The sequence below is a fragment of the Chaetodon auriga genome, chromosome 8 (assembly GCF_051107435.1).
Source record: "Chaetodon auriga isolate fChaAug3 chromosome 8, fChaAug3.hap1, whole genome shotgun sequence".
In the NCBI taxonomy this organism is placed as follows: domain Eukaryota; kingdom Metazoa; phylum Chordata; class Actinopteri; order Chaetodontiformes; family Chaetodontidae; genus Chaetodon; species Chaetodon auriga.
Window position 1 is genome coordinate 14,745,469 of NC_135081.1, and position 25,690 is coordinate 14,771,158.

Below are 25,690 nucleotides of genomic sequence, written 5' to 3' on the forward strand. Positions count from 1 at the left end.
ACATTTTCCATTAAATACTGAAGCAAACTGTACTGTACATGTGTCTCACCTGGTGTGTTAGTTTTAGACAGAGCATTGAGGATGCCCTCAGGTGTGATGTCAACGCGTGACAGGATGCTGGCCAGGGCAGGGCTCGAGGGGGTCACTTTAGAGGCTGCCGATTGGCCAGAGGGAGTGGTGGGCGTTCCTGGAGATGGCCGGGCAGGACTAGCTGCAGAAAAAAATTCAAAGAAAGAGAGAGATTGGTTTAAAGGCAGGCTAAAAAAAAAAAAAAAAAAAAAAAAAAATCACAGAAATTTCGTAAATGTATTCAATCAATCTAAAACGCAAACCCTACATTTTCCTTTGTGCACCATAAAGTCTTTGTCGTTCTGGTCTAAAGAACTTTCAGATCCAAACAATAAACATATAAAAAACGCAAACAACTGTCAAAAGTAACATTAATAATAAACAGCAGAGGACAGCAGCACGGTCTAGTCTGCCTAACCTAATGAGACGTTCGTGGTACTGTGAAATAGTGGCAGAGTGAGACCTCTTAATTTCTCTGTGCTGCGGAACAGCTAGCCCTGTTCTGACAATCATCCTTTTACCTGTCGGGTCTGTAAGCAACACCATGTTTACCATTAGAAGCACTCTCCGCCTCTGTGCCATGTCATCCATCCCTGTGGTGGCAAGGCGTGGATGTGCCATGTGACATGATTCACAGACGAGCAGATACAGGTTAGCTGCACTGGCTAGCTAACAAGCAGCAAAAAGTTTACTTAGTTATCTGTGCGGGTAAGCAACTGGCAGTTAAAAGAAAAACAGTGCGTGTCCTCTCTGGGTGTAATGTAGTGTTCTTCCTACATATCACTACGACAGCCAATCATCACCATTATTAGACCATGGTACAAGAATGGTGTATTCTCATTATTTTTTTGGTGTGAAGATTTTTTTAGCTTTAGGTTGTGATCACTGTTACACTCATCTTCCCTGAACCCCTGAACACACCTGTACTCTTCATTGCAGATGTGAGTGAGCTCAGAATGGAACTGATCTTTCCCAGGTCCACCTTCTCCAGATTGACTCCCAGAGGGGTTGTTGGAGCACTCTGAGCAGTAGCAGAGGTGGAAGTCACCGGGGTGGCCGTGGCAGCAGCAGTGGCGTTGGTCTTTGAAGCTTTCGTAGGTGTGGTGGGAGGCTTTGGTGCTGCATCGGACTTTGCAGCCTTGACAACAGCAGCAGACACTTTGTCTTTCTTGTCATCTGCTTGTAAAAATAATTCAAAGAGCAGGTATATTTTCAAATCTGACTGACAACACTACAACTGGGCAGCCTAATATGGATCTGTATGGAAAACACAATTATCACCCCACCACAACACACTGTAGCCACTTACCCCCTGCTGTGGTGGCATCAGCCTCTTCATCAGACATATCCATGTCCTCCATGTCTCTGTTGTCACTTGGTATTTCTCCTTCATCCATGGCCTTACCATCCAGCTCTGGGTCCACCTGGGCTCTGCCCGCCCCCAGTCCCAGGAAGGGTGACTCAGAGCCAGTGGGAGAGGGGGCGTCTTCAGAGGGTGAAGGAATGGGGGAGTCCTCGGGTCCAGGTAGAGTCGACTTGAGGGAGTCCAATTTCCTTTTAAGACTGGCCACACGGTTGGCAAAGGCATTGTATGCCTAAGAGAACAGAGGACAGAGAATTAAACAGAAGATATGAGGAAGATAAAAAGGACGTTCAAGCCAACTTGTATTTATTGTGACATTCAAGTGTTTAACAGATATTAACAAGTCACAAATTATTGTCTGCTAAACCATTTTCACTCTCTCCACAAAACAAACAAAATCTTAATGTCTTTAGATTTTGTAACAGCGCCCTCTAAGCAGGGAAAGTGATGATGTCATTTGACCTAACACTCACATTGGCCACTATCTTAACCTCCTTGTACTGCATCTCGTAGAAAATGTCTGCATTTCCCAGAGCTTCCAGCAGAGGAGGCCCCGTTTTCAACTCTTTGTCCAAGAAGCCAACAAACTCCTGCAGCTTCAGACTGCCGTCCTCAAAGTCTTTCGCAAACTTGTTCCCTCCTGCCTTGTCTGGAACAGGACAATTTCAGAACAAGCAGAAAGTTAAACACAGGGTTTATACATGTTTGTTATGGTTCAATAGAAGGCACTGTCACAGTTAAAATGAAATACAGATCACATTTCACATTTAAAATAAAATGTTATTTAAGCCCCTTTCACACACGCAGTCTATCTATGAAATGTTCTGGAACATTTCTTGCATGTGGTCATGTGCGAATGGGTAATAGATCGATATTTAGGGAAAACCGTGTCCCCAGTGTCCCATCTGAAGAGCTGGTAACATTTCAGAGAAAATTCCGGAACAGCTGTGTTGATAAAGAAAGCAGTAACACTGCAGGGAAAAGCATGTAAAGGGCTACATCCATCTGATGAAAGACACCTTCACGTGGAGCGAGGGAACTACCCACAAGACTCTGCTGATGATGTATCTGAATGTGCCACTTGTTCACGGTTAGTAGATGACAAAAAAATCATTGCTGTCTTGCAAACTTGTTGATTATAAAATGCATTTCAAGAGCACTGGTGGCATACATAAGTCTTGCATTACTGTCATCTGCTGGACCGTCCCTTGCTCCATCTTTTAGGGCATTGCCATGATGTGTGAAGAGACACAAGATGGAAATGTAAGTGAACGTAGCTGCAGTGCGAATGATGAAAATCACTAATGGTACCTGAAAGTTTATCCCAGTAATTTAACAGGAACTGTGTGTGTAACAGTTTTATATCAGAGGACATAAATATTTCATCAGAAAACCAGTGAAAAAACTTTTGCTAAGACGTCTAAAAATGACTTTGGAACATGAGGTGTTCAAGTGTACCAAGAAGAAAAGTATATTGTAGGGATGTAACGATATATCCAATCTCGTGATATCGTGATAGATATAATCCTTGATGCCATCGTGCGACTGTGACGCCATCTACCATGACATTGAATGGTTATTTTCTATCTCTCCTTGTCAAACAATGTATTGCACATCAGAGGGCACAATCGTAGACAGACTCCCATCATCCTTTGCGTACAAGCCAAGCACTGCTAAAAATAAACCTCAGAAAATTACAGATGAACGGGTTGATAATGAAAAGGATTTAAGGTGCTGCATTGACTTCTTGAACTGATGTGTGGCAACATTTCTATTTTTCCGTTTCAAGATCTGACAACGGTGAAAGGGAAACGAACAAATGCAAAACAACTTGCAAATACTGCAAGACGTCGGTCAACACTACTGGAAACGCAACAAACACGAGAGGCCCTTTAGCACACTGCCACCCAGAAAAGCTCAAATCACAACAACAGCAAAGCTCCAGCGAGGCCAAAGGAGCCTGAAAGAAGCATTCAGAGCCCCGCTTCCCCATAACAGACCCAGAGCTGAAGAAAGAACATGATGCATCTGTGAATATAAATCCAAGGACTTAAGGCTGTTTCTGTGGTCGACAAGGACGGATTTCAGAGGTTAGCAAACACGCTGGAACCAAAGTATACATTTCCACCAAGGCCACGCTTTAGACACACAGTGATAGCAGCTCTGTACCAAGACACAAAAGCTAAAGTGACGCAGAGGCTCGAGGAGGCAGAATGCATCTCAATAACCACAGATGGGTGGACTTCAAGAGCTGCTCACAGCTGTATTACAGTCACAGCTCGTGTTACGACCAGCGAATGGGAAATGAAACGTTTTGTCTGACAGACTCGGCCTCTTTTCCAATCACACACTGGACTAAACGTAGCTGAGGTTTTGAAATCTGCTGTTTTGGAGAGGAAGCTCGACGTGAAGAATAACTGCTGTCGTTACAGACCATGCACGAAATATGGGTGTAGCGGTGGGCGAGGCCGTATTGTTACTGCACATAGTGTTTTGCACACACTTAAGACCAGCATTTTTTCACTGCAGTTCAACTACCACAGCTGAGCTGACCACCAAACACAGACCGTTAAACCTGATTGTGGATGTGGTCACCCAACAGAAGAGCTCTTTGAAACTGTACACGGTTCAGTCATTCATTGCCAAAGACAAAAAAGCATTTTAAGTTTTATATGAATAAAAATGCTGTATACACTACTTTATTAATAAAGGGGTTTTTTTTCAAGTAATTTTTCTCTCTCTCTTTTTCTTTTTTTAAATATTGCAGTCAATATCGTATTGTAGCCTTAACATTGAGGTATTATCGCAGCCTCAGTTTCTGCTATCGTCACATCTCTGGGATCTTGCGTCGTCTAGCAGTAATTCTGTTCTGTGGCTCAACCTCCCCTCTGTTTCTAAATCTAAAGCAGAGCACATGTATTGACCAACACCAACAGCTAAAGGGTCAGAGCCGGAGCTATCAGGAAAAGAAAAAGAAAAAGCCAGCAGTAACGTCTTTGCCCTTTTCTCAGGATAATCTCAGGATAATACTGTGAACAGCTTTCATTGGAACTATTTTCTGTCTCACCTCCATTAGCTAAACTTTTCACATTGCACGAAGAAGACACAGATATCAATACATATAAGTTTCAAGTTTGTTGGCAAGCATGCCCAGGACAATGAGTGTGTGATGATGTAGAAATAAGCTCAGTGATCCCTGACCTTTAAGTCTCTTAAGAGCCTCCGTGCTACAGACATCCACCCTGAGAGCTGTCAGCTGCTTCTCCCTGAACTCCTCTTCTGTAACTGCTCGCTTATATCTTGATAACTGCTCGATGAGGGAGTGGGGCTGGAAAAGAAACAAAGCACAAATGAACAGAGATTACAGCCGCAGCACTTGTACGGCACAATATGTACGACAAAGAAAGACAACACTGATAAACACGACTTACTGTGAATTCTGCTACAATCTTGGATTTGAGGGCAGCTTTGGGGTTGGCTGGGGCTGGAAAATAAAAGTAAGACATGCAAAATTGAACATACAATCAGAATTGAAACTGTAAATAATGTGAAAAGAGAGGAAAGCGCCAAACTGACCATTTGCTGACGGCGTCTCCTTCTCTTTGTCCTTCTCTTTCCCCTTCTCCTTTTCTTTTTCCTTTTGTTTCTCTCGTTCCTTTTCCTTTTTGTTCAAGCTGGCTTTGAACTGGGCAATGACCTCCTCAGGATACACGCTTCTCTCCTCCCAAATCAGAAAAATCCTTTCCACTGACTTGCGGACCTTCGGATCTCTGACAATAATTCAAAACGACAACACGGTTCATCTCAACACTAGCACATAGCATGGACAGGCACAGCACGTCTTACTGGTACATTCTGCAGTAATTGCCATGTTGAAAAATAATAATATATGTTGGACCAACACTCGACCTGAATAAAAGCTAAGTGTTCGGTGTACTCACTTGATGAGTTGAGCAGCATTAGGAAGGACTTCTGCAAAGGCGGAACGAAAGACGATTGCGTTCTTTCTTTTGCAGTTCTGTATCACGTCATTGGCAAGGTAGAAGAGATTCAAGCGGTGATTGTTGTCAGCTGGAAAAAAAGCAGACAAAGAAGAGAGAATGAGATTAAGAGTATAAATTCCTTTCACAGTTTACACAGTTTAACACGGTCCAGCCTGTACTGGCATTGTGTGACTGATACAGATAATTGGCAACAAAACAGCCAAATAACTGACTTCAACTTTAATGAACATTTTTAACCATAAGGAGACTGTTACAGTCAAACAACCAATAAACTGACTGGGTCGATTTCATCACTGATTTTATCTTATCACAGATACTTTGTTGTGTTAGTGTATATGTTGATAAATCAGAGAAACAAAACCCAAAAGATACAGAAGAATTTATGAACAGTGATGCATCAGATCAACTGTAAAATGTCCTGCTCAAGCACATATCTTGGTCAGTCATTTAAAAAACAAATCTTTGTTGTCATTTTAAAACATCTTATGTGTTTCTGTAAAAATAAAAATATCATTATCTGAATATGCACCTTCATACGCATTGACAGCTGAGTCATTGTTAGTGAATGGAAACAGGCTGTCTCTGCTTTTCCTAATATGATTAGTTCATTCATAGACCTTTTCATAGATATTTTTCCATAGTCACCTAATTTTAGTGTTAGACATGCAGCTCCAAAAGAATGACAGTATTGGCAAGGACACAATGATGTCTACCGTTCCCTAAAATAGATTCATTTATTAGTTCTCCGACTTTCAGGAACAAAACAGATTATAGTATGTAGCTTCTAAAAAGGTTTAAATGTCTCTACTAAGTCACACTGTGTTACATTTTAGCATCTCAGGTAGTCTTAAAGACACAAGATGAATCCCTTAGTTCCATCAGCAAAACACTGCTGCAGTCTATACAAAGAAACTGTGTACATGTCAACTTATCTGTCAGCCCCACAAGATAAAAGAAAGGACAAGAAGCAATAAGGGAAGCAGACAAAAGGAAAAAACAAACTAGAGCCCTAAAATTCTCCCAGGAAGTTTATACGAACACAGATCAAATACATCACATTAGCATACACTGACAAAATGCAAATATGCTCTTTGCTGCTTACTACACACCGAGTTATTTTACTTTTGAATGTCAGCACTAAAATAAATATTAAAAAACAACGGGATTTCTTCAAACCCACAATGAAGGGCAATAACCACGAGTATCTAGGCTGGCACTACATTATTTTAGACCCAACAGATTCACAGTAATGCATCAAATAATATGAGGGTGACATGAGCCACAGCACCTGAGCATCTAGACAGCCTTGAACAACAACAGACAATGAGTCCCTGCTCAAAGCCAGCACCCACTCATGCACATGCAAAGTCAAACACGCTGCATTAATCACTTCAAAAAACAGACAGTTAAGACGACCAAACAGATCTGAAATTACAATACCTGGCCTGAAGTCTTCTATCACATTGGCACCATCCAGCCAATTCATCTAAAAACTATCCACAGACGACAAAGCACCAACCTCACTTCGGCCGTAACATCTATATGCCAAACGATATGAAAGACCACTTAAAGTATTATTCATGGAAAAAAAGTCAAGCCAAAACTGGCTCTTAGAACAAAGTCAGCCCCACCTGTGTTCCACACAAAAACAACAGAGGAGAGCTTCAATCAACATAAGCTTGTATGACAACACAAGATTGTGAGATTATGTCAGATGTGCGTTTCCCTGCATACAGTACACATTAAATCACTTAATACTGTTCTGCTTGAGTACAAAATTATTTCATGAAACTCTTTTGTCAAGTAACTCATATTTACAAAGAATGAATCAGTACATGTTTAATTTCAAATATATGGCTAATATTCAAAACTTAACACTGAAGCAATAAACTTAATAAAAGAGCAGACTTTTTCACGAACACAGAACAATATTTTGACTCAGAGCCATCAAAATGACAAATGAGTATTAATTATACTGATCATATTTTGTTGTTGTAGGTTATACAACAATTTGAAAAAATAAATCATTTTGGTATTATTCTGACAGATATTGTGACTGCAATATGAGACACAAATAGTCACTGTTGCATTTTGTTTTCATTGAAAAAAATATTGAAAATGATGATGCTTTTTTTGCTGAGGTCTGTACCAAACAAGCATGTTTGCTTACATCTGGAGAGATTGATCTGTAAGCCAGGACCTCTCTGGAGAAGCACAATGCTTCATTTAGAGAGGCATGCTCCAACACATTTTACCTTTATCAAAACTATGTGGCTCCTATGATTTGGATATTGCACTTGGTATTACTGCGATTCTGATAATACTTTGATTAATGGTTCAGCCATAGTTATACATGTTTCTGTTCACCCAATTCTAAAACGCTATGCTATAATACTATACTGTACCTTACAAGTTCAAATCATCCTCACTGAATCTTCACACCAATAGTATTTCTCAACTTACACTGAAACACATTTATAATGCACCTCTAATCAACACAACTTATGCTACAAATATCCCAGAAACAGCATGTTGGCAGCGGTGATCAAAGATATTCTGTGAGTATTTAGATCCTTTCTGACCCTCTCCCATACTCAGAAGAATAACACAGAAGAGCCTTTCTGTCTCTTGTCTCAACTGCGCTACCATTCATAAAACAATAATGCCAAAGTTTGAAATTAACTTAAAGATAAAATAACATTGTGTGACATTAGACCACACATCGCAAGAACGGGAAAACCTGTTTCTGCTCTGGAAACTGGTTGGGGTGTGTTGTTTTTGTACCCCTTTCTACCTTTTTTGACATTTGTAGACTTTTTGACATGGAACCAAACATGTCAGAGAACAGCCAACGATAAATGATGATCAGTAGATTGCCTCTTGGATAGTTGGCAATGCTCTCCATTTGAAAACAATGGCTCAGCCAGCACACAGCAGTTCACTGTGTGCGGTCAGCATAAGCTTTTAGCATGCATTGCTCTGTGGGCAGTGATGAGGAGGGATTTAAAAAATGCCTACATGATGATTTGCCTGATGGTTTCTAGTCAAAATTTGACCCAAAAAAAAAAAAAAAAAACCCCTCCCTAATAAATACTAAAAATCTCTAGATTTTAGGGCATAGACTTACACAAGATCTGGCAGATCTGCTGCACAAAGTTAATCATGGTATAAAAAAAAATCTTATAACAAATGCTGACAAAAGGCATTTTCTGACGCTGTTTCAGCAGCCATACTGTATGAGAAAGTCCACACTTAAGGAAAGAAAAGATTTCCCCCAGTGACAATAGCACAGGGTGGATTATTTCTTTGGCTCTCAACATGTTACTTACATCTTGGGGCCGTGGTGGTCTAAAGGTCAGAAAAGCAAAACCATGACCGGAAGGAGGTTCAACCCCTCGGACCAGCACTTACCCCTCCTTCATTACGTCAACCCCAGCTGCTCAGTGGCCATCAGATGAGACTGGGTAGCCAAGTATGAATGTGTGTAACTGTTCAAATGTGATCAGTGCAACTTCCCTGACTGAACAAATAAAAAAATTAACTACTATTTACCTTTCATGTGAATTTAGAATAGGATGTTATGATCATAGTGTTTTTACATATACACACACTGGCTTCTACGCATATAAATACCCGAATTAGTCCAATCCTGTTTCATATCAACTTTAACAACAAATATTTGATTTGGCATTCAACCGCTTCTGGATATTCACATCATGATAATAAAACCATCACTGCTCACACAAGTTAAATACGCACCAACTGGAATTTCTTCCCAAAAACACAAAGAAAACTAAACTTTTTGAAATCTGCAACAGTGATGAAAAAATAAAAAAGATTATTTTTGAGGCCTAGTTTATGTGACAAAATCTTTCTCTATGGGATAAAAATGAAAACTTCATTCCTCGAGGGATGAACAAAGTCTTCAACCAACAGACAAAGTTTTCCAACATTAGAATTCTAGCAATCTATCAAAAGCAATGTAAAAGATCAGATGGTGTATTATGCCTTCATCAAGCACTCGCAACATCCACAAAATCTATTCCTGCATTCACCAACATCAACAAGCAGAAGATATGTGGCATATTCTGTCGCCTTCTTGTCCTGCCCACACAGCTGAGAAGCTGACAAAATCTGTAAATCCACTGAACCATCCATTGCTCCAGGTTTTAGAAACCAGTCGGCTTATAACACAGTAATTGCTTGGCAAATGATTATGATTCTTGTTTTCTATTGGTGTTAAGTCAGAGGCCATGCAAATTCCTGTAAACCTTGAAGAAGACAGCTAGAAACACAAGAGGCAAGAGCACGAGGCACAGACACAATGATGTGATGGAGCCGTTCAGTGGCTTCACCACTGTGTTACCTCAATTTCACTAACTTTTCCAAAGAACCCATATTTGACAACAACAGCTATGGGTATTTGCTGCACACATGCTGTGTAAATTAAGGAGAGTAATTGTGGAATTACATGCAACCCTAAGAGTAAAATTGGACCTCATTGTCAGCATTGCAGTATTCAAAATGCTGCATGCAAGACTCATAATACCTCATTAGCCCGAGCTACATGCAGGGAATTTGTAGACACTGTTGTAAGACATGACTGCTATGTTGTAATGTCTATTAACTCTGCAGTAATAATAATACTAGACCGGTAAAATGCTGCCAACAGGCCTGTCCATTAATAATAGAGACAAACCGTTAAATCCAGCATAAATCAGAATAAAATGGGTGCCTGAACAAACTGGTGAGTTAATGCACAACTACCCTGAATGAGAAATGAGGCCAAACACTTGTCAGACTTGTCACACTAGTCAACAGGACCTATCTGGTGTCTACTTGAGATGCTTCACTGACGGGAAACATGTGTCCGAAACTCCATACACGACAAGCTGAGTTACTTAAATGTGCAAACTTGCTTGGTCAACACAAGAGGTAACGTTTAATAATTACATTTTTATCTACATTTAATTCACAGTGGGTCGTTTTCAATTAAAAAAATAATAAAGTGAGGCAAAAGCAATTAGAGTCTGTGCAAGCTTCTGTAAAGTGCATCAACAATTTCCAATGACACTCAAATGGGGCTCGGTTTTAACTCGGTCTGTCCCTGACGGCACCTTGTTCAACTCGTGCCATGCTCAACAGAAAAGAAATACAGATCATATGAATTCGGTTTGAGTGGATGTTCCCTTTACCTTGTTCGGCTACCTACTTAACAAGAACATTAGCCACCGCATCACCAAAACAATCATGCACGTTAAACGACTCGCCGTCAGCCACAACTGAACTTGCACACAAATCAAACTGCAAAGCACCGACATAAGCGGGGATGTAACTAAATCTGACTAAACACACTGTAACCACCTTAACCTCATGAGTGTATTCCTTGAGATTAGAGGTGGAGTGCATAGCAATTCTTCGTGGAAAAAGCAGACTCGGTCAAAGCAGACCATGAGCCCCGGGAGGCCCTACAGTAAACAGCGTTACCAGTGAGAGCGTCACGAGCAGCGAATCGTTAGCGTTAGCTTAGCTAGTATTTGCGGCTAATTTCAAGTGGCGATAACAGTCGATTACAAATTCAAAATTCACTTTAGAAATTAACAAACGTTGTTTTGTGATGCACTGCATTGCAACACTTTCCATGCAAAGCTATCACATCAAGCTCCAGCTGTTTTTGCAAGCTTAATCCCGGCCAACGCAGAAATGCATTTGAATTAGCTAAAGTAAGCTAGCTAGCGGGTTAAGCTCACTGAGAAGCTACTCACATTTCTTGAGCCACTTCATCCAGGAGCGAATGATAAGGCCGTGGTGCTTTTTGTTTTCAATGCACCAGGTTGAAAGCCCCTGTATTGACTCCATAGTGTTGGATACTCCTTGAAACCGCCGGTCCAAAGACGCTTCAAGAGCAGCGTTGGAGCTGCGTGCTCCGTGGCCGCTTGCAGCCCCAGAACCGGCCGCCATCTTTCCTGTTCTTTCTGCTGGTCGCTCGCCGCTGGTGTGGATGAACGAGCTAACTTAACGAAAGGACGATTAGAAACACGCCCCCATGTTTTACTTAATGATAACGACATAACTAGAAGTGCAAATGCAAGTCACAGTACGCAACATGGGATAAAACGACATATCTAAGCTGATAGTTAATGTGTCGTGTAATTTTTTAGCGGAGTCATCCCAGCTGACGGAAAAAATGAACACAAGTCGGTTAAGTTCGATTTTGTTTATTTAAGGTTGAGACTGAAACGTTGCAGAGAAATTTAACTTTAGTGAGTCAAGGGTTTGCTCGTTTCTCATTCGAAAGAAAACATATGGATTTTGGAGCCTTAAATTCTGTGAAATGCAACCTACATGTGATGACAAGAGGTCTTATAACAATGTCGTAAGAGCCCATTTTTACTCTAAAAGTGTCAGCACGACAGTGGTGCAGTCATTCACTGAAGGGGTAGTTTTTATTATCTGCTTGACTCAAACAAGGATAATTATCAGTGTACATGTGGGGTTTCCATCACAAAAAATAAGTCATAAAATAACCATTTCTCGTCATCACATAAAGCCTTGGGTGATGGATTTACACCAGAGAGTGCGATCTGTCAGACTGTATTCAAAAACAAATAGCACAATATCAGACAGAACAGCCTACCGCCAAAGAGATGAACACTGATGCAGGCATACACACACACACACACACACCCTGATCTGTCTCGTAAAAACATCCACATGGGTTTATTGTTCCTCCTTTTCTATGCTCAAGTCTCTTGATGAAGTCTGTCCCCAGTTGAAGGCAGCCCGTCAGCAGTGAGGGGCCGACTGGCTGCGAGGCTGTGGGTCTGAGGGCTTGCAGGAGGGGATGATGAGTGAGAACGATGTGCTCTCCAAGCAGGTTTCAGTCATCTGTGGTGTCCAACACACTCATGCTGAGAGCGAGGTCCCAGTAGTGTTCTGTGCCATGTTTCTTGAAGTGTTCTCTGGCCATGCTCTCTGTGGGACACTGCTTGAACTTCATCTCCCCAAAACTACGTTCTTTAGCTGTTCCCTGGAGAACCAAGAGATGAGATCACAGACAAAAGTACGTCAAAAAAGTCATTGATGAGATGAGCCTGCAGCAGAGAGCAGGGTGTGTGAACACTCACCTCCCATATCAGCCAGCACTTGTTGTTCCTCTTTGTATCATCATCACCATCTGGATCTAATTGATAATTAATGGTCAAGATGGTCAGTATCCCTGAAATAAGCACAAAGCCATGGCAGCTAGCACAAGACTCAAAAGTCAAGCCACTCTTACCATCTCTTTTACTGTTGTGTTCCTGCCATTTGATTCTGTGCAACATCATCCTCTTGAACTTTTTCTGAGATTTAGGGCCTGAAAAGGGAGGGAGATTTATGGATTTTAAAGTACGACTTTGATTATTCAGTATCTTTATATGTTGAGTAGCAGAGAAGATAAAACCACGTAGAACCAACTGAAACTGACATCAAGCCTCATAGAAGTGCAGTTAAAGTTTTTTTTTTTGACGAGCATACTCAAACACTGGGGCAATCCTTAACACTGGCATAACATACTTAAAATCTTATTGAGCATAAGATGCTAAAACTCTGACAAACTTATAACCCTGATTCCACAAAAGATGGATAAATAAAACATGTGATAACTTGGTAATCCTTTAAGACATAAACTCAATTGAAAACAGTACAATAGACAATATATTTAATGTTATATCATCAGTTTCATTGTTTTGTTTTTTTTTATATGTCTATTTTGAATTCAATGCAGCAAACAAGTTGGGACAGGAACAACTACAGACTGGGAAAGTTGTGGAACGCTCCAAAAACACCTGTTTGGAACATTCCACAGGTAAACAGGTTCATTGGTGATAGTATCATGATTGGGTATGAAAGGAGCATCCTGGAAAAGCTCAGTCGCTCATAAGCAAGGATGGAGCGAGGTTCACCACTTTGTGAACACATGACTGTATAAAGGATGTTACTATGGGCTCAGGAACACTTTAGAAAACCATTGTTGGTCACAGTTCACTTGGAAGTGACTGCATTCTGTTTTATTTACGTTTTGAACAGCATCTCAACTTTTGTGGGATCAGGGTTTTAACAGTACTGTACATCAGATGGAAAATGTCACCATGTAAGTCACAATGATAAAGGGACACACGAGATTTCTGTCCGGTAAGTTTGGACTCCTTTCGTGCGCTCTCATTCATCAGTTACCTTTGCTCTCCTGCAGCCACACACTTGCTGCATACCTTTTCTTTGACATTCACTCTAATATGTTGTGTTTGGTAATACTGTCCCTTGAGGCTTTCTGTACTTTTAATCCCATATGACAAGCCCATTTTTAGTTTTGAGAACATGCAGAGAGCAAGGCGCAGACCACTGAGCAATTAAAAATACAAAAATATCCAAAATATAGAGTAACAATAATAAAAAAAAGCAGGTTGTAGAGGGTTTGAGGGGCAACATTTGGGAACATAAAACACAGAGTGCACAACATATCATAAAGTTTAGAAGAAGTTATGACTGTTTAATACTATAACTACACCCATATAATGATTTACAGGCACATTTCATACTATCATAAAATGAAGACCAACAGTTAACAACCACAGACATTTCCTTCTCACAGCTCTAAATGTTGATTAGAGATCAGATCATGAAAAGTACCAGCTGTGGTATGTGAAAGAGAAAAATGAATGGCACTGCGAGCATTGATGGGATACATCACTCCTGTCAGTGTTGTCTCTTACCTCCCTCCACCACAACAAGGTTGACGTCTCTGTGCAGAACTACTGTGCCCGTCAGGTACAGCTGGTTGGCATTGGCTTCCACTTTAAACTTCTTAGCAGGATTTTGCAGGTTGCGAATCCTGTACAGGGAAGGTAAGGTGCTTAAATTACACACACAAACACACACACACACACACACACACACACACACACACACTTGATGTCTGAGCTACAGTACGTGTTCTAATGCACACCTGTACACAGCAATGTGAACACCATCAACGAGGTCTTCTTTTAACTTCTTGACCTTCTTTTCTTTCCTCTGCTCCGCTGTGAGCTTGCGTGCTGCATTGGCCTCCTCGTGAGCTCTGCAAAGAGAAGGACACAGCTATAAAAACCTGAAAAGACAGTTTTTTATTTTAAGTTTTTTTTAAATTGCACAATGTTAAAAGGAAATTTCAGAGTTGTGCAAGAAATGACGAGTGAGGGAGAAGCACTGTGGAGGTCGACTGTGTTTACTAACTTCTGTCTCTTGGCCATCTGTGCTCGGACGTGGGCCTCCACCTTTGTGGGGTCCTGAACCGCCTCTGTCCCCAGCACCCTCATCAGGTTGGAGATACGTACTGAGAAAATTAACGCAAACTTCAGTTAGGTTTTACCTCATCCTTTTTGTCATAGTTTGTAACAATAGTGATCTGTGTGTGTGTGTGTGTGTGTGTGTGTGTACCTTTGGGTTCTGGTGGAGGCATCAGTCCCAAACGAACCTTCTCTTGAACCTCTTTCTGTCCCTCCCTTCGTGTCTGTCTTCTCAGTTTCTTCTGTTCTTTCTTTGTCAGGTATACACCCAGCGTTACTGGCTTATCTGTGTCAACTGAGGGGGACAAAAGGAAAGAAAAGAAAAATTCCATATATTGTAACTTTTACAGAAATGAAATAAATACCATCAAGACACTCTACAGGGTGTAGAATGGCTTGTGGAGAGGTTAAAGATGAGTATGCATTGACAACAAAATGTTCAGTTTCGTCTGTTAAGAACAATTCCACTGAGTGCAGACAAAAACAACTTTGACAGGAAATTCATATCCACGGACATTTCTGTATTAAGCAAGTGAGTAATGGGGATTACCTGTGTACTGCCTGTAAATGCTTGAGAATGCAATTTCATTTTCTGGTGCCTACTTTTTTTTCCAGTGGGTCTTGTGCCATAAATCAAATAGGAAAGTGTAGTGATAAAGTAGCTGTCTGCAGTGCATTCACTGGTCTATTGGAACAGTGATGTTGATGGTAAAGTGTATATTTTCACGGTTGTATCTTTTTGATTTCTGTTTATGTGGTCTCATTTCAAAAATCTGATAATTAACTATAAAACTTATAATTAACTCACTACATTAATTCACATAAACTTACCTGGAGGGCTAATTTGGGCGGGATGTTCTACCAGGTTGGTCACACCAAAGAGCTCCAACTCGTCAAATTTTGTGTCTGATGTTCTTCACAAGGAAAGAGGGAAAAACATGTTAAATACAGCAATTTGATTGTACAAACTAAACTATACAGCTTCACCATAGCAGCGACAATGAGACGAAGGACACTTTTAATGTTTCTCCTCACATCAAGTGTTTGAGTTCCTGGGTTAGCTGTAGTTTCTTACATGTCTATGTTGGAGGGCAGGATGAAGGAGTCCCACCACTCAATGGTAGGCACCTCTCCTTCTCCAATCTCTTTCTTAGGGGCAATCAGTGCCAGCTTTGTGGACGCCTGGATTCCTGTCTTCTTTGCTGCTTGGGCAATCTCAGACTGCAACCTTTCCAACTGGGCCTGATTGAGGTCAAGATCAATGCAGGTTGGACATGTTTAGAAAAGCTGCTTTAAACCATGTTTTAATCTTATGCCTATTTCAAATATTGAGGCTGAAACAACTGCTGTCATGTGACACTTTAGGAGGTAAATCCAACCTTAGTTCTAATTCTCTGAGCGATCTTCTCAAAGCGCCCCTGTTCGTGGAATTTGAAGGCTTTCCGAGGTCGCTGAGCAGGTGCAATAAACACGCGCTGGTCGAAATAGGAGGTAGACTCCAAGTCCTCTCCAGGCTTCTCTTTCAGCTGCTGACGGAACTGCTCCCTCTTTACCGCTCGAATGTTTGCTGTACAGATGGAGGACAATTAATTGCAGAATGCCAAAACAAGAAATTAAGTTACTGCATGTAGGTGTGTAAGAGTACTGAACCACTGTACGCATACCTTTCAATGTGGGCATGCGGTGTGTGAGTTCAACCTCTTTGCCACTGGCATCTACAGTTCTTCCTTTGTCATCCAGAATAAGAGGCGTTGGCTTGTTCACTTCCTTGGCTTCTACTTTCCTATCAAAGGGACACACAGAGAAAGCAGCCTATTTTCACACCGCCACATCACCGAACAGGCCTCATCCCCCACGTTTTGTCCTGTTTAGATTTTAAAGTTCTATCTACTGTGACATATTACTCACGGTGGGGCAATTCCCATAGCATGTAGATTCGCTAGTGCCACTAGGTTGTGAGGCCCGGTGTTTCCCAAGGCTCCGAGGATACCAGGTTTCATGGCTAACTGGGACTGGATGCGGGCCTGCAGTTCAGCGGCCTTGCGGGCCTTCTCGATAGCATCATTCATAAAGCTGGCAGCCTGGGACGGGGCGATGGATGATGCAACACCTGCAGCTGCAGCAGCAGGAGAGCCAAGAAGGCGTGAGACTGGAGGGTTTTCCATTTGTGACTGTGGAGTGGGACCAGGCAACCGCTAAAGTCAGGGAGAGGTAAGAATGGCGTTATATTGTATGCATTGTCTGAAATTACTGATTTGTCTGTTTGTCAGTATGTTAAATCTTGAAACTTTAAGGGCAAAAAAAGTAATTTCATTACTGGTGAAGCAGGGACTGAAGAGGCAAAGCTCAGTTGTTTCTTCCTCTCCTCTATCTGTTTTGTGGCCGCCTCCATCATCTGTTTTATCTGTTAATGCAGAGAGACAGGTGACGACACGTGTAAAGTTTATCATAAAGAAACGGACTTGGGTACAATCGGAACTGAACATAATCTCATACCTGCATTTTGGTGAGCATGCCAGGGCTCTCAGATGGAGGTCCAGGTATGACCTCAGGCTCCTCCACCTCCTCGAAGCGAGGGACCCGCTTCCGCTTTGCAGTTGTTCCATCTCCTGGCTCCGGAGTTTCTCGCACTGCACCAGTTTCAGCTTCATCGCCAAACACATCCTGAAACCATCCAGCCAAACAGAAACACCCAAATATCACATGTCCCATCCAGCCAAACATGTGATTAAACGCCTGATTATCTCATATGATTTTCTGCTAATCTCCAAAATGTGACTCACCAGGCTGGGAATTAAGTCATTTTTAGGGCATAGCCCCTTTGGCCTTTGACAAATACAAATTTATTGGGACACTGAGGCCACAATATAGGGCACCGAGTCAAAAACCAATGAAGCAATAAGAATAAGTGATAATTACATTTTATGATGACAAAGCAGTATCCAATCAACTATTAGGAGTCAGTGTATTGATAACAGTACTGACTTTATCAAAAGTGGAACCTGAATGTTTAACATTTCCACAAAATGCTGTCCGATTAGTTTAAATAAATGTACAAAAGGGCCAACTACTGACAGCATACTGCTTAAAAACTGACTACAATCATTTGAGAATTACCCTTATCAGCCAACGTCAGTTATAAATACAAACACACATTATTAGACAGTAACAGTCAATGACTGTCAGACAACCAAATCATACTTTAGCCATTACCTAGTGTTAAAAACTGTACACAGTGTAATTAAATGGAGGCTCTCCAGGGGATATATTAAGGCAAACTCCCTTTTAGAAATATGACACATTCACAGTTCCTTGGCTTGGGTGACCTATTTTAGTGGGAGACAACTGTGGGAATGAGGAGCACTAAAACACGTGCAGGTTGGTGCACCAGATACACATCAAATTAAAAACTGAGATGCACACTGTAATCTATGGTTAATAAACTGATTAATTTTACGTCCATTTAATTACCCTGCAGTGCTGAAGTTTGTTAGCGTTTGCTTACTTTAAGGTCTCTCTTGCGGTTCTTTTCTCCTGCTCCTTTGTTGCCACGAGAACTGCGGCTTTCCTCCAAAGCCTCAAAAAGACGTTCCACAAAACCTCCAGCAGAGTCATCAAGGAAGGGACGCAGCTGGTCTGAGGTGGGAATGAGTAAAATCATTTGCACAAATCCAGGATTCCTTTGATCAGTGGCACAATTAAACAATCTTTTGACCTCATGACAGAGTGCCTTTAAAAGCGCAGAAAGAAATCTCTAAAGACTAAAGACTAAAGACATTTTAGCTGAAGAATTTAAATTATTCTGCAATAACCAGAGCAAATTTAAATAATTTTGCAAGTCAGTGACTGACAGTTGAGCCTACAAAGCTATGCAGTGCACTAAAGTCAATCACCTTGGCAGTGCTATACAATAAAATAGGGGCAAATGGGACCTTTGTGGATGATCATCATTATTCACTTGGATTAATTTACATACCATACGACAAGAAACTTTACGACTTGCAGTGAGACAAGCAATATGAAAATATCAGTTACCTATGGTCTTCCTTTTGTCGAGTCCTTTTCCAACACAGTGCAAAGCCGCAGTGACCACTGTGGGCTCTGAGAAACCCAGCACTTTCTTCACAGTGCGCTCCACCCATGGCCTCAATTCCTCCATCTCCCGTTTGGGAAGAGACATCCTCCAATCCTACAGATTATCATGCAATTTACAACTCATAGCATCAGCATTCATGTACGCCGATGAACTTGATTATCCCCTACATGTTCAATGAACTCTAGCCCCGTTAAACAGGGCTACATGATACAAACCCCCCGCTGTATCACCCTTACTCGTTTTCAGGCGCAGGAACACAAACATCCAATTATTCACTCATACAAATCAGTTCACGGTTAGACGAAAACGTGTTGTTACTTCTCAGCTGATATATATAATGTTAAGACTGGCTGACAAGTTATGCTAATCAAGAATAACGCACAAGCTGAAATCAATGACATCCGCCAAAACTCCCGGCTGCCCGCTAGTTTACGTTAGCACAATGCTACCTGCGAGCTACCAACATCAGCGAATAGCTGCTTCATTAAACGTACAAACCTCCCGATTCTGCCTGTATCCGATATTAGACGGATTACGTTGTAAAAGCTCCACAGAAACGACCAAGTTAAAGAAGCGTAAAACACTCAAACTGATAAGTTCTCCGCAAACTTTCTGTTTGGTCGCGCCGTTCACACGACGTTCCTAATCCAAGACCCGGAAGAGGAAACGATTGCTGCTGCTGCTTCTTCTTCTTCAGGACCATTCCGCGCGCTCGTTTCCGTGAAATGTTTGTTGCTTCCACCAAGCCGCAAATGAAAGAAATGTCCTCTTTGTCTTTCCCGTTCTCTCAAGGTAAGGTCTGTGTTTTTGTAAATTGTGATTCAAAGTCAAGTTTTTAGATAAGTCAGCGGTCTGATAAAGTTTGTATATGACCAAAAGAGCATTAGTAATGCATAAAAGAAGATATTGAACACTGACATTATGACGTAACTTGATGAAACGGTTGGTATTTTTCTTTTAACCAACTAGCTAGAACCCCCAAACCTGTAGAAAACGTACAAAACGTTAAGTAATTTGACTATTAATTTAGGCCCAGAATGCTGACGTGCATATAAGCTGAAAACCTGTTTCATTCAATTGTTTACCTCAAGTAACCACTGGTGAAATAAGTATTCAGATATTTCACCAGCTGTACGTTGTACTCATTTAAAGTACATGAGTAAATGTACTCAGTAAGTTCCCACAACTGCTGGTGTAAACTGCAACTGCACTGTAACTTCACGATAGATAAAACCTAACAAAGTTTAAAGAAAAAAAAAACATATCTTTGACGGTCAATAAAGTGAATCCATCAAGTAACTAAGTTCAGGTTTATGTGTTTACATTAATCGTATAACTGATATTTCAATACAAAAGCTGATTATCCAGAAACTGAACATAAAATATTGGTTTGATTGCCTCCCATTTCCAATTGCCTCTCCTAAGGTTATGGATTTGGTTTACATGATAAAAGCACAACTCTGATCTCTGTTTATCACAGCTCAGTCTCGAGTGAAACACTGTCAAACTATTGCCCAACTAATTACAGATTAGTCATGAAGCCAGTCCACTGGTAAAAACATAGTAGTATCAGGTGATCTACATTTCCTTCCACTGCAGGCCCACCCCCTCGTTTTTTTCTCTATCTTTGCATGATGTGGGTCAACCGAGTGCAGTTGTATTAGTGTGAGCATGAATGCAGTAGTGAGCCCGAGGCTACACCAGTTGGCCAGATCCCCACCCCCCCACCCCCTTCCCCGGCAACAATCCACATCCATGCTTTCACTCAGTGCTAATGTTGTTTGTAACCATCCATTGCTGGGATAAACTGCTTAAACACAGCACATTAAGTTTGCCAGACATGTTCTTTGTACATAGTTATAACTATCATCAAGATGATGGCCTTTCATTATAGCTACATTCAGTTACTCCTACTGAACAGCACAGCCCCATCATCAACCTTTTCATATGCTGACTCATCGAGGACACTTCCAACACAATTTACCGTGTGGCTCGCTCACCCACTTACTCATCGTTTACATGCATGTTTACATGCACACTGCAGTGATATTTATATGAACAACCAGACTGAGATTTTACATGGTTTGCAGTATGCCAATTTAGTATCTGGAAGGATATCTGGGAGCTTAAAGGAAACGTCTCATTAGCACCAGAAAATAAAAAAAAAGGACATAGACAAAATTTCACTGTATGTTTTTTTTCTTTCCGATGATGAAACGTGAGCCTTTTCCAGCACCACAAGCCTCTTTGTGTATAGAAACACAGCTTTGGATCCAGGTCACTCAGTGACCTTTCTCGTGTTTGTGCAGAATCAAAACGCCTTTAGAAATATGAGTAAGATGTCTGTGTTATGAAGGAGAAACGGGCTGCAACTGACAGTTTTGGTTGTTAGTAACATTTTTGACATAGTCTACAAAAGTTTGCAAACTTTCCATCACGGCTTTCAAGAGCCCAAGGTGACATCTAGAGCTGAAAGATGATAAGTGGGTTCACAGAAAGTTAATTGATGGTGTTTTAATCAGTGGTTCCAACTTCTCAGATGTGAATATTTACTGCTTTTCTTTGTCTTCGATGGTAGTTATAAGAGGATCTTTGGCTTTTGCATTATTGGTTGGACAAAACAACACATTTGTCTGTTTTGAAAGTTTTCTTTTGGGGGGGGGGCTTTTACCTTTATTAGATCGTAACAGCTGAAGAGAGACAGGAAAGGGGAGGAGAGAAAGCTGGGGACGACATGCAGCAAGGGGGAGGGAATGGCTGGAATCAGATTCCAGGACACCCAAAAACAACACAGTTAAAGACGTCTCCATGTGCTCTGAGAACTGTTTTTCTACAGACCACACAATTCATTGATTAGTCAAGAAAATAGTCATGTCAACAATTTAAAACCTGCATCCAGAAAACCTCTTTTTTGATGAATGGTTTAAACAATTAGCAGAATTGCCGTCAGTTTATTTTTTGTTGATGAACAAATTGATTAAGTAGTCAGTTCAGCTCTATATGAGACAGTAATGGCAAAATTAATATATGAACGTGGGTCTGCCAGTTGGGTAATTCTCACACAAGTTTTCAAATGTCCAACAAGCTGGTTAAATACACATTTACAAGAGTAATGCCTTAATCTGGTTGTTATCCAATGATTAGTGGGCCAGTAGAGAACACACTCACTCACATTTACCCATCCAGCCCTCCACCACCACCACCACCACCACCACCACCCATGATGAATTCCTCGCTGTCACCTCACATGTGCTGTCTGCCCCCCCACCCCACCCCCCTCCAACTCTATTATGTAATGACACCTCAGCACATTATATGACAATACCACAGATATTTCTATACAAGTAAACACAGACAAACAAAACACACACACACACACACACACACACACACACACGCTTTTGCTCAAACTGGCAAGCAGTGACTTCCACTTGTCTGTGCAGCTAAAACACGTGTTACGCAGCATCATGGGGGTGTGTGGTGAGAGCTGTATGAATTAATCTATTATATTACAGGAATGCCAGGCATTTAGTCTGCAGTTAATCCTACTCCAATTTGGGCAAAGCACTAATTGCTGAGTCCCTCACAAGTGTTTCATCTGCTGAACGTCCTTGACAAACTGAATGTGCATTATATGCTATAGAAATTACATAAGTGCATAATTTGTGACTTTATTTAAGATATTCCCGGTGCTTCTTCACACGGCTTTTTGATTCTTCAAGTGTGTGGTTATGATATATTTCATCATGCTGACCCAGTTTTATTTCATTGTATCTGACAGAGGCTATAAATCATCTTGGAAGATACAATCTCAGGGGAACCCGCCGTCTTTTCTTTACACACGGGCTGCTAAGACCTCGTAGTGTGTATAAGGTGTATAAGGTGCACGTGCATGTGCTAAATCCCATGTTGTCCACTAAGAGTGTGAGCTTTTATCTCACTTTTTTCTCATTCATAACCCGCTCTGTTTCCCAGCTCTGCCTCTTTACACGCCTCTCTGTTTCCTGTCCTTAGTATATTCTACATGGTGTTTCCCTTTCATTCACTGTACTTGAATAATTGAGCAGTCGTGTAAGATGGCGTCATCACGATCAGGCTCCCGAGAACACATTCAGGCCAAAGAAACTGATGAGGATGATATTTGCCTGTAGCCCGACCGTGCCCCAAATATCACGCACAATGTCATGGGATGCACGTGCGTCCTTGAAAATGTAGTCCTTGTAGCTCTGTCTGTTTACCGTGTTCCCGGTTGGTGACATCACGGTGATGGGAACCACAGATGGTGGGCAGAGCAGCATCTTCAACCCCACACACCGAGGCCCGTCACTGCGAGCTCCATCAAAGCAGATATGACTTCGAAGTAGCTCAGATTTCCATCACAAGGCTGGCCACTGTGCAATTTTAATGAGCATCCAGGCTGTTTTGGGACGAGTTGGCACTAAAACCCCCCGAGGACTTGGGGTGAGTAAGAGCAAGTGTGTGAGTGTGCTCCTATCACGTCTCTGTGCGTGTGTGTGTGTAGTTGTAAAGTCACAGTGTGGCTTTACCTCACGTGAGTTTTACTGGAGTGCAGTGAGTGAATTATGGGGGAGGGGACTTTAGAATACGTGAATAAGCACCTCATTGTGTCATTCCCTTCAGCACATGCAGCAGAGCCGGACAGACACTCTTAAATCATTAACTTGTTAAAACCAATATGGGGATGTGGAAGCACAATTAAAACCTACACAGCAAGCGATAAGAGGGGCAATAAGTTCATTATGTGCAGTCCTATTGATGCACAGACACACATGCTCAATTAGTCCAACACACGCTTGCTGGATGGAAAAGTGAAAACAACAGCACATTTATGATGTAATAACAAAGATTTTTCTTCCGCTGACTGTGTGCTTAAATAGACTGTTACACACACATCATGCTAAATTGGCTGTAATGCAGAAGGGTTACAAAACTTTTTTAAAAACAGAATTGTAGAAGGGAAAGAGAAAAATGAGTTGAGCTAATGCAAAAAAAACAAAAAAAAACAATCATTGTTGATGAATATAAGTGGGAAAAACAACAAAAGTCCTCCATTTTCCCCAAAACTGAGCGAGGTCAGATCTCCTCCCTGTGCCCTCCACACATCCTCTTCCCGTCCTTTTCCTCTTGCCCCTCATTTCCATCCTCCAGAGGAGGAAGGGGGGGGGGGGTTGTGGTGGAGGGGGAGATGGAGGGCAAGGGCTTCTCTGCTAAAAACTGCATGGATACAAGGGGGGGCCGAGAGGGAGGGAGGCAGAGGGGAGGAGGGAGGGAGGGCGGTCTCTGTTGTTGTAATGTAGCACAGTCAGTGTGTCAGAGACAGGCCCATCACAAAATCAGCCAGTCAGTGTGTCAGAGCGGGCGGCGGGGAGTGGCGCACGCGTGTGCATCTGTGTTTATGACTCGGGGTATGTTAGCGTGTGTGTGTGTACATGCAGCGTGGGTGATTTCATCCCGTCTAAGCAGGGGAAAAAAAATCAAACCACACCCTCTTAAAATTTGCCACTCTCGTGCCCATGTGCACGCAGTATCCATGGGTGTGATGCTGGAGCAGAGAGAAAATGGTGAAGGTTTCAGCATCTTTAATTCAGGAATTTGGGTCATATTAGATTTAATAATTGATTAAATGTATGAAAGCAGAGCTGCAGCCAATGATTATTTTCATTATCAAGTAATCCAACAGTTATTTTTTTCGTTTGACTGATTAATCATTTAGTCTATAAACAGTCAGATATAGTGAAAAATGTCCCTACGTTTTGTCTGAGCATCAGTCCAAAACCTAAAAACATTCAACACAGAAAAAACCCACTTTAGAGAAGCTGGAATCAGAATGTTTGATGTTTTTGCTTAATAAAATAACTTAATAAACGAATGTTCTGACAATCGACTAATCGTTGCAGCTGTGAGAGTATTTAATCAGTAATAGTTCACAGCTTTGTGTCTGCAGCTTTGCTGATTTTCACCATTGACTGACAGTATATTTTGATGTAAAAATACATTCATTTGTGTTACATAATATTACAATTAACTGGCACCCAGTGTGTGTTCTGCAGTTTGGGTTTTTGTCATGTTGTCATGTTATTGACAGGATGCAGACAAAGAAAGAAATCTTCTTGTTCAGTGTAGAAATGACATCACTGAAAACACAGCCAGGCTTTATGGGCTTAAACAGGAGCACGGGACGCTTTGGTGAGCGTAACTTTTGACTCTCACTGTTTGATTTTTTTTTTTTTTTTTTTTTTTTCCAGAGGGACTGAAATCAGCATGCCTGGGTGCAGAGATCAGACCTGGGCCTGTTTGACTGCTCTGTTACAGTACCAGGAATACATACAGACACAACCATGGCAGGCTCTTCTCTACTACCTACGGGAGGTACTGTATTTACTCATTGCAATCTCTCAAATTAAACAACCAACCCACATGAACACACATAGAAGCTACAGTAGTGTTTGCGCTCTGTAGAGCAGCTGGTTGAAGGATCAGCCAGACCCCCCACTATACTGCCAGTCAGATTACCGAGGCTGTAGTCTCACACTCTGCTGCCCCTCCTTCCCTCTACCCTCTCCTTCCCTTCCCTTCACCCCCCCCCCCCCCCCCCGCCCTCTTACCCACACACACACACACACACACACACACACACACACACACACTTCAAAATGTACAGTCTGTAAATCTGCACCCCATTGAGTCACACATCTGTTCAGTGAGAGCTGCTTTCCAAAACATGAGTTATACTCACATTGTTGTATATTATGTCAAAAACAAAATCAAATATGCCAACGCGTGAACACAAATAAATACAATAAACAGTGAACAAAAAGACCAGCACACG

The 25,690-nt window shown here is 41.5% G+C and overlaps 2 protein-coding genes across 3 annotated transcripts in view; both read right to left on the minus strand.

Annotated features, from left to right (window-relative positions):
* tars2 (threonyl-tRNA synthetase 2, mitochondrial) overlaps positions 1 to 11,447 on the minus strand; it is a 28,924-nt gene extending 17,477 nt beyond the window's left edge. Inside the window, exons 1-9 of one of the 2 annotated variants that reach the window (XR_013077443.1) lie at positions 11,202 to 11,429; positions 5,374 to 5,503; positions 5,009 to 5,202; positions 4,864 to 4,916; positions 4,634 to 4,760; positions 1,906 to 2,081; positions 1,379 to 1,664; positions 991 to 1,248; positions 50 to 211 (exon numbers count right to left, since the gene is read on the minus strand). Coding sequence is in view for 1 of the 2 variants with exons in the window: in XM_076736489.1 (XP_076592604.1) it covers positions 50 to 211; positions 991 to 1,245; positions 1,379 to 1,664; positions 1,906 to 2,081; positions 4,634 to 4,760; positions 4,864 to 4,916; positions 5,009 to 5,202; positions 5,374 to 5,503; positions 11,202 to 11,397 (1,579 nt within the window). In the remaining variant the exon portion in view is untranslated. Of the gene's footprint in view, positions 1 to 49; positions 212 to 990; positions 1,249 to 1,378; positions 1,665 to 1,905; positions 2,082 to 4,633; positions 4,761 to 4,863; positions 4,917 to 5,008; positions 5,203 to 5,373; positions 5,504 to 11,201 lie in introns of both variants that reach the window. The other variant, XM_076736489.1, reaches the window with a different exon arrangement.
* Positions 11,448 to 11,638: 191 nt separating this feature from the next.
* On the minus strand, positions 11,639 to 19,512 carry prpf3 (PRP3 pre-mRNA processing factor 3 homolog (yeast)). Its single transcript, XM_076738143.1, has 17 exons — positions 19,339 to 19,512; positions 18,780 to 18,933; positions 18,250 to 18,380; positions 17,241 to 17,408; positions 17,062 to 17,148; positions 16,653 to 16,939; positions 16,409 to 16,527; positions 16,124 to 16,311; positions 15,820 to 15,986; positions 15,576 to 15,658; positions 14,896 to 15,039; positions 14,692 to 14,791; positions 14,423 to 14,536; positions 14,190 to 14,308; positions 12,716 to 12,793; positions 12,564 to 12,619; positions 11,639 to 12,466 (listed from the first exon to the last, which is right to left on the minus strand). The coding sequence occupies exons 2-17, from the start codon at positions 18,922 to 18,924 to the stop codon at positions 12,317 to 12,319; spliced, it is 2,136 nt and encodes a 711-aa protein (XP_076594258.1). The 5' UTR covers positions 18,925 to 18,933; positions 19,339 to 19,512; the 3' UTR covers positions 11,639 to 12,316.
* Positions 19,513 to 25,690: the final 6,178 nt, after the last annotated feature.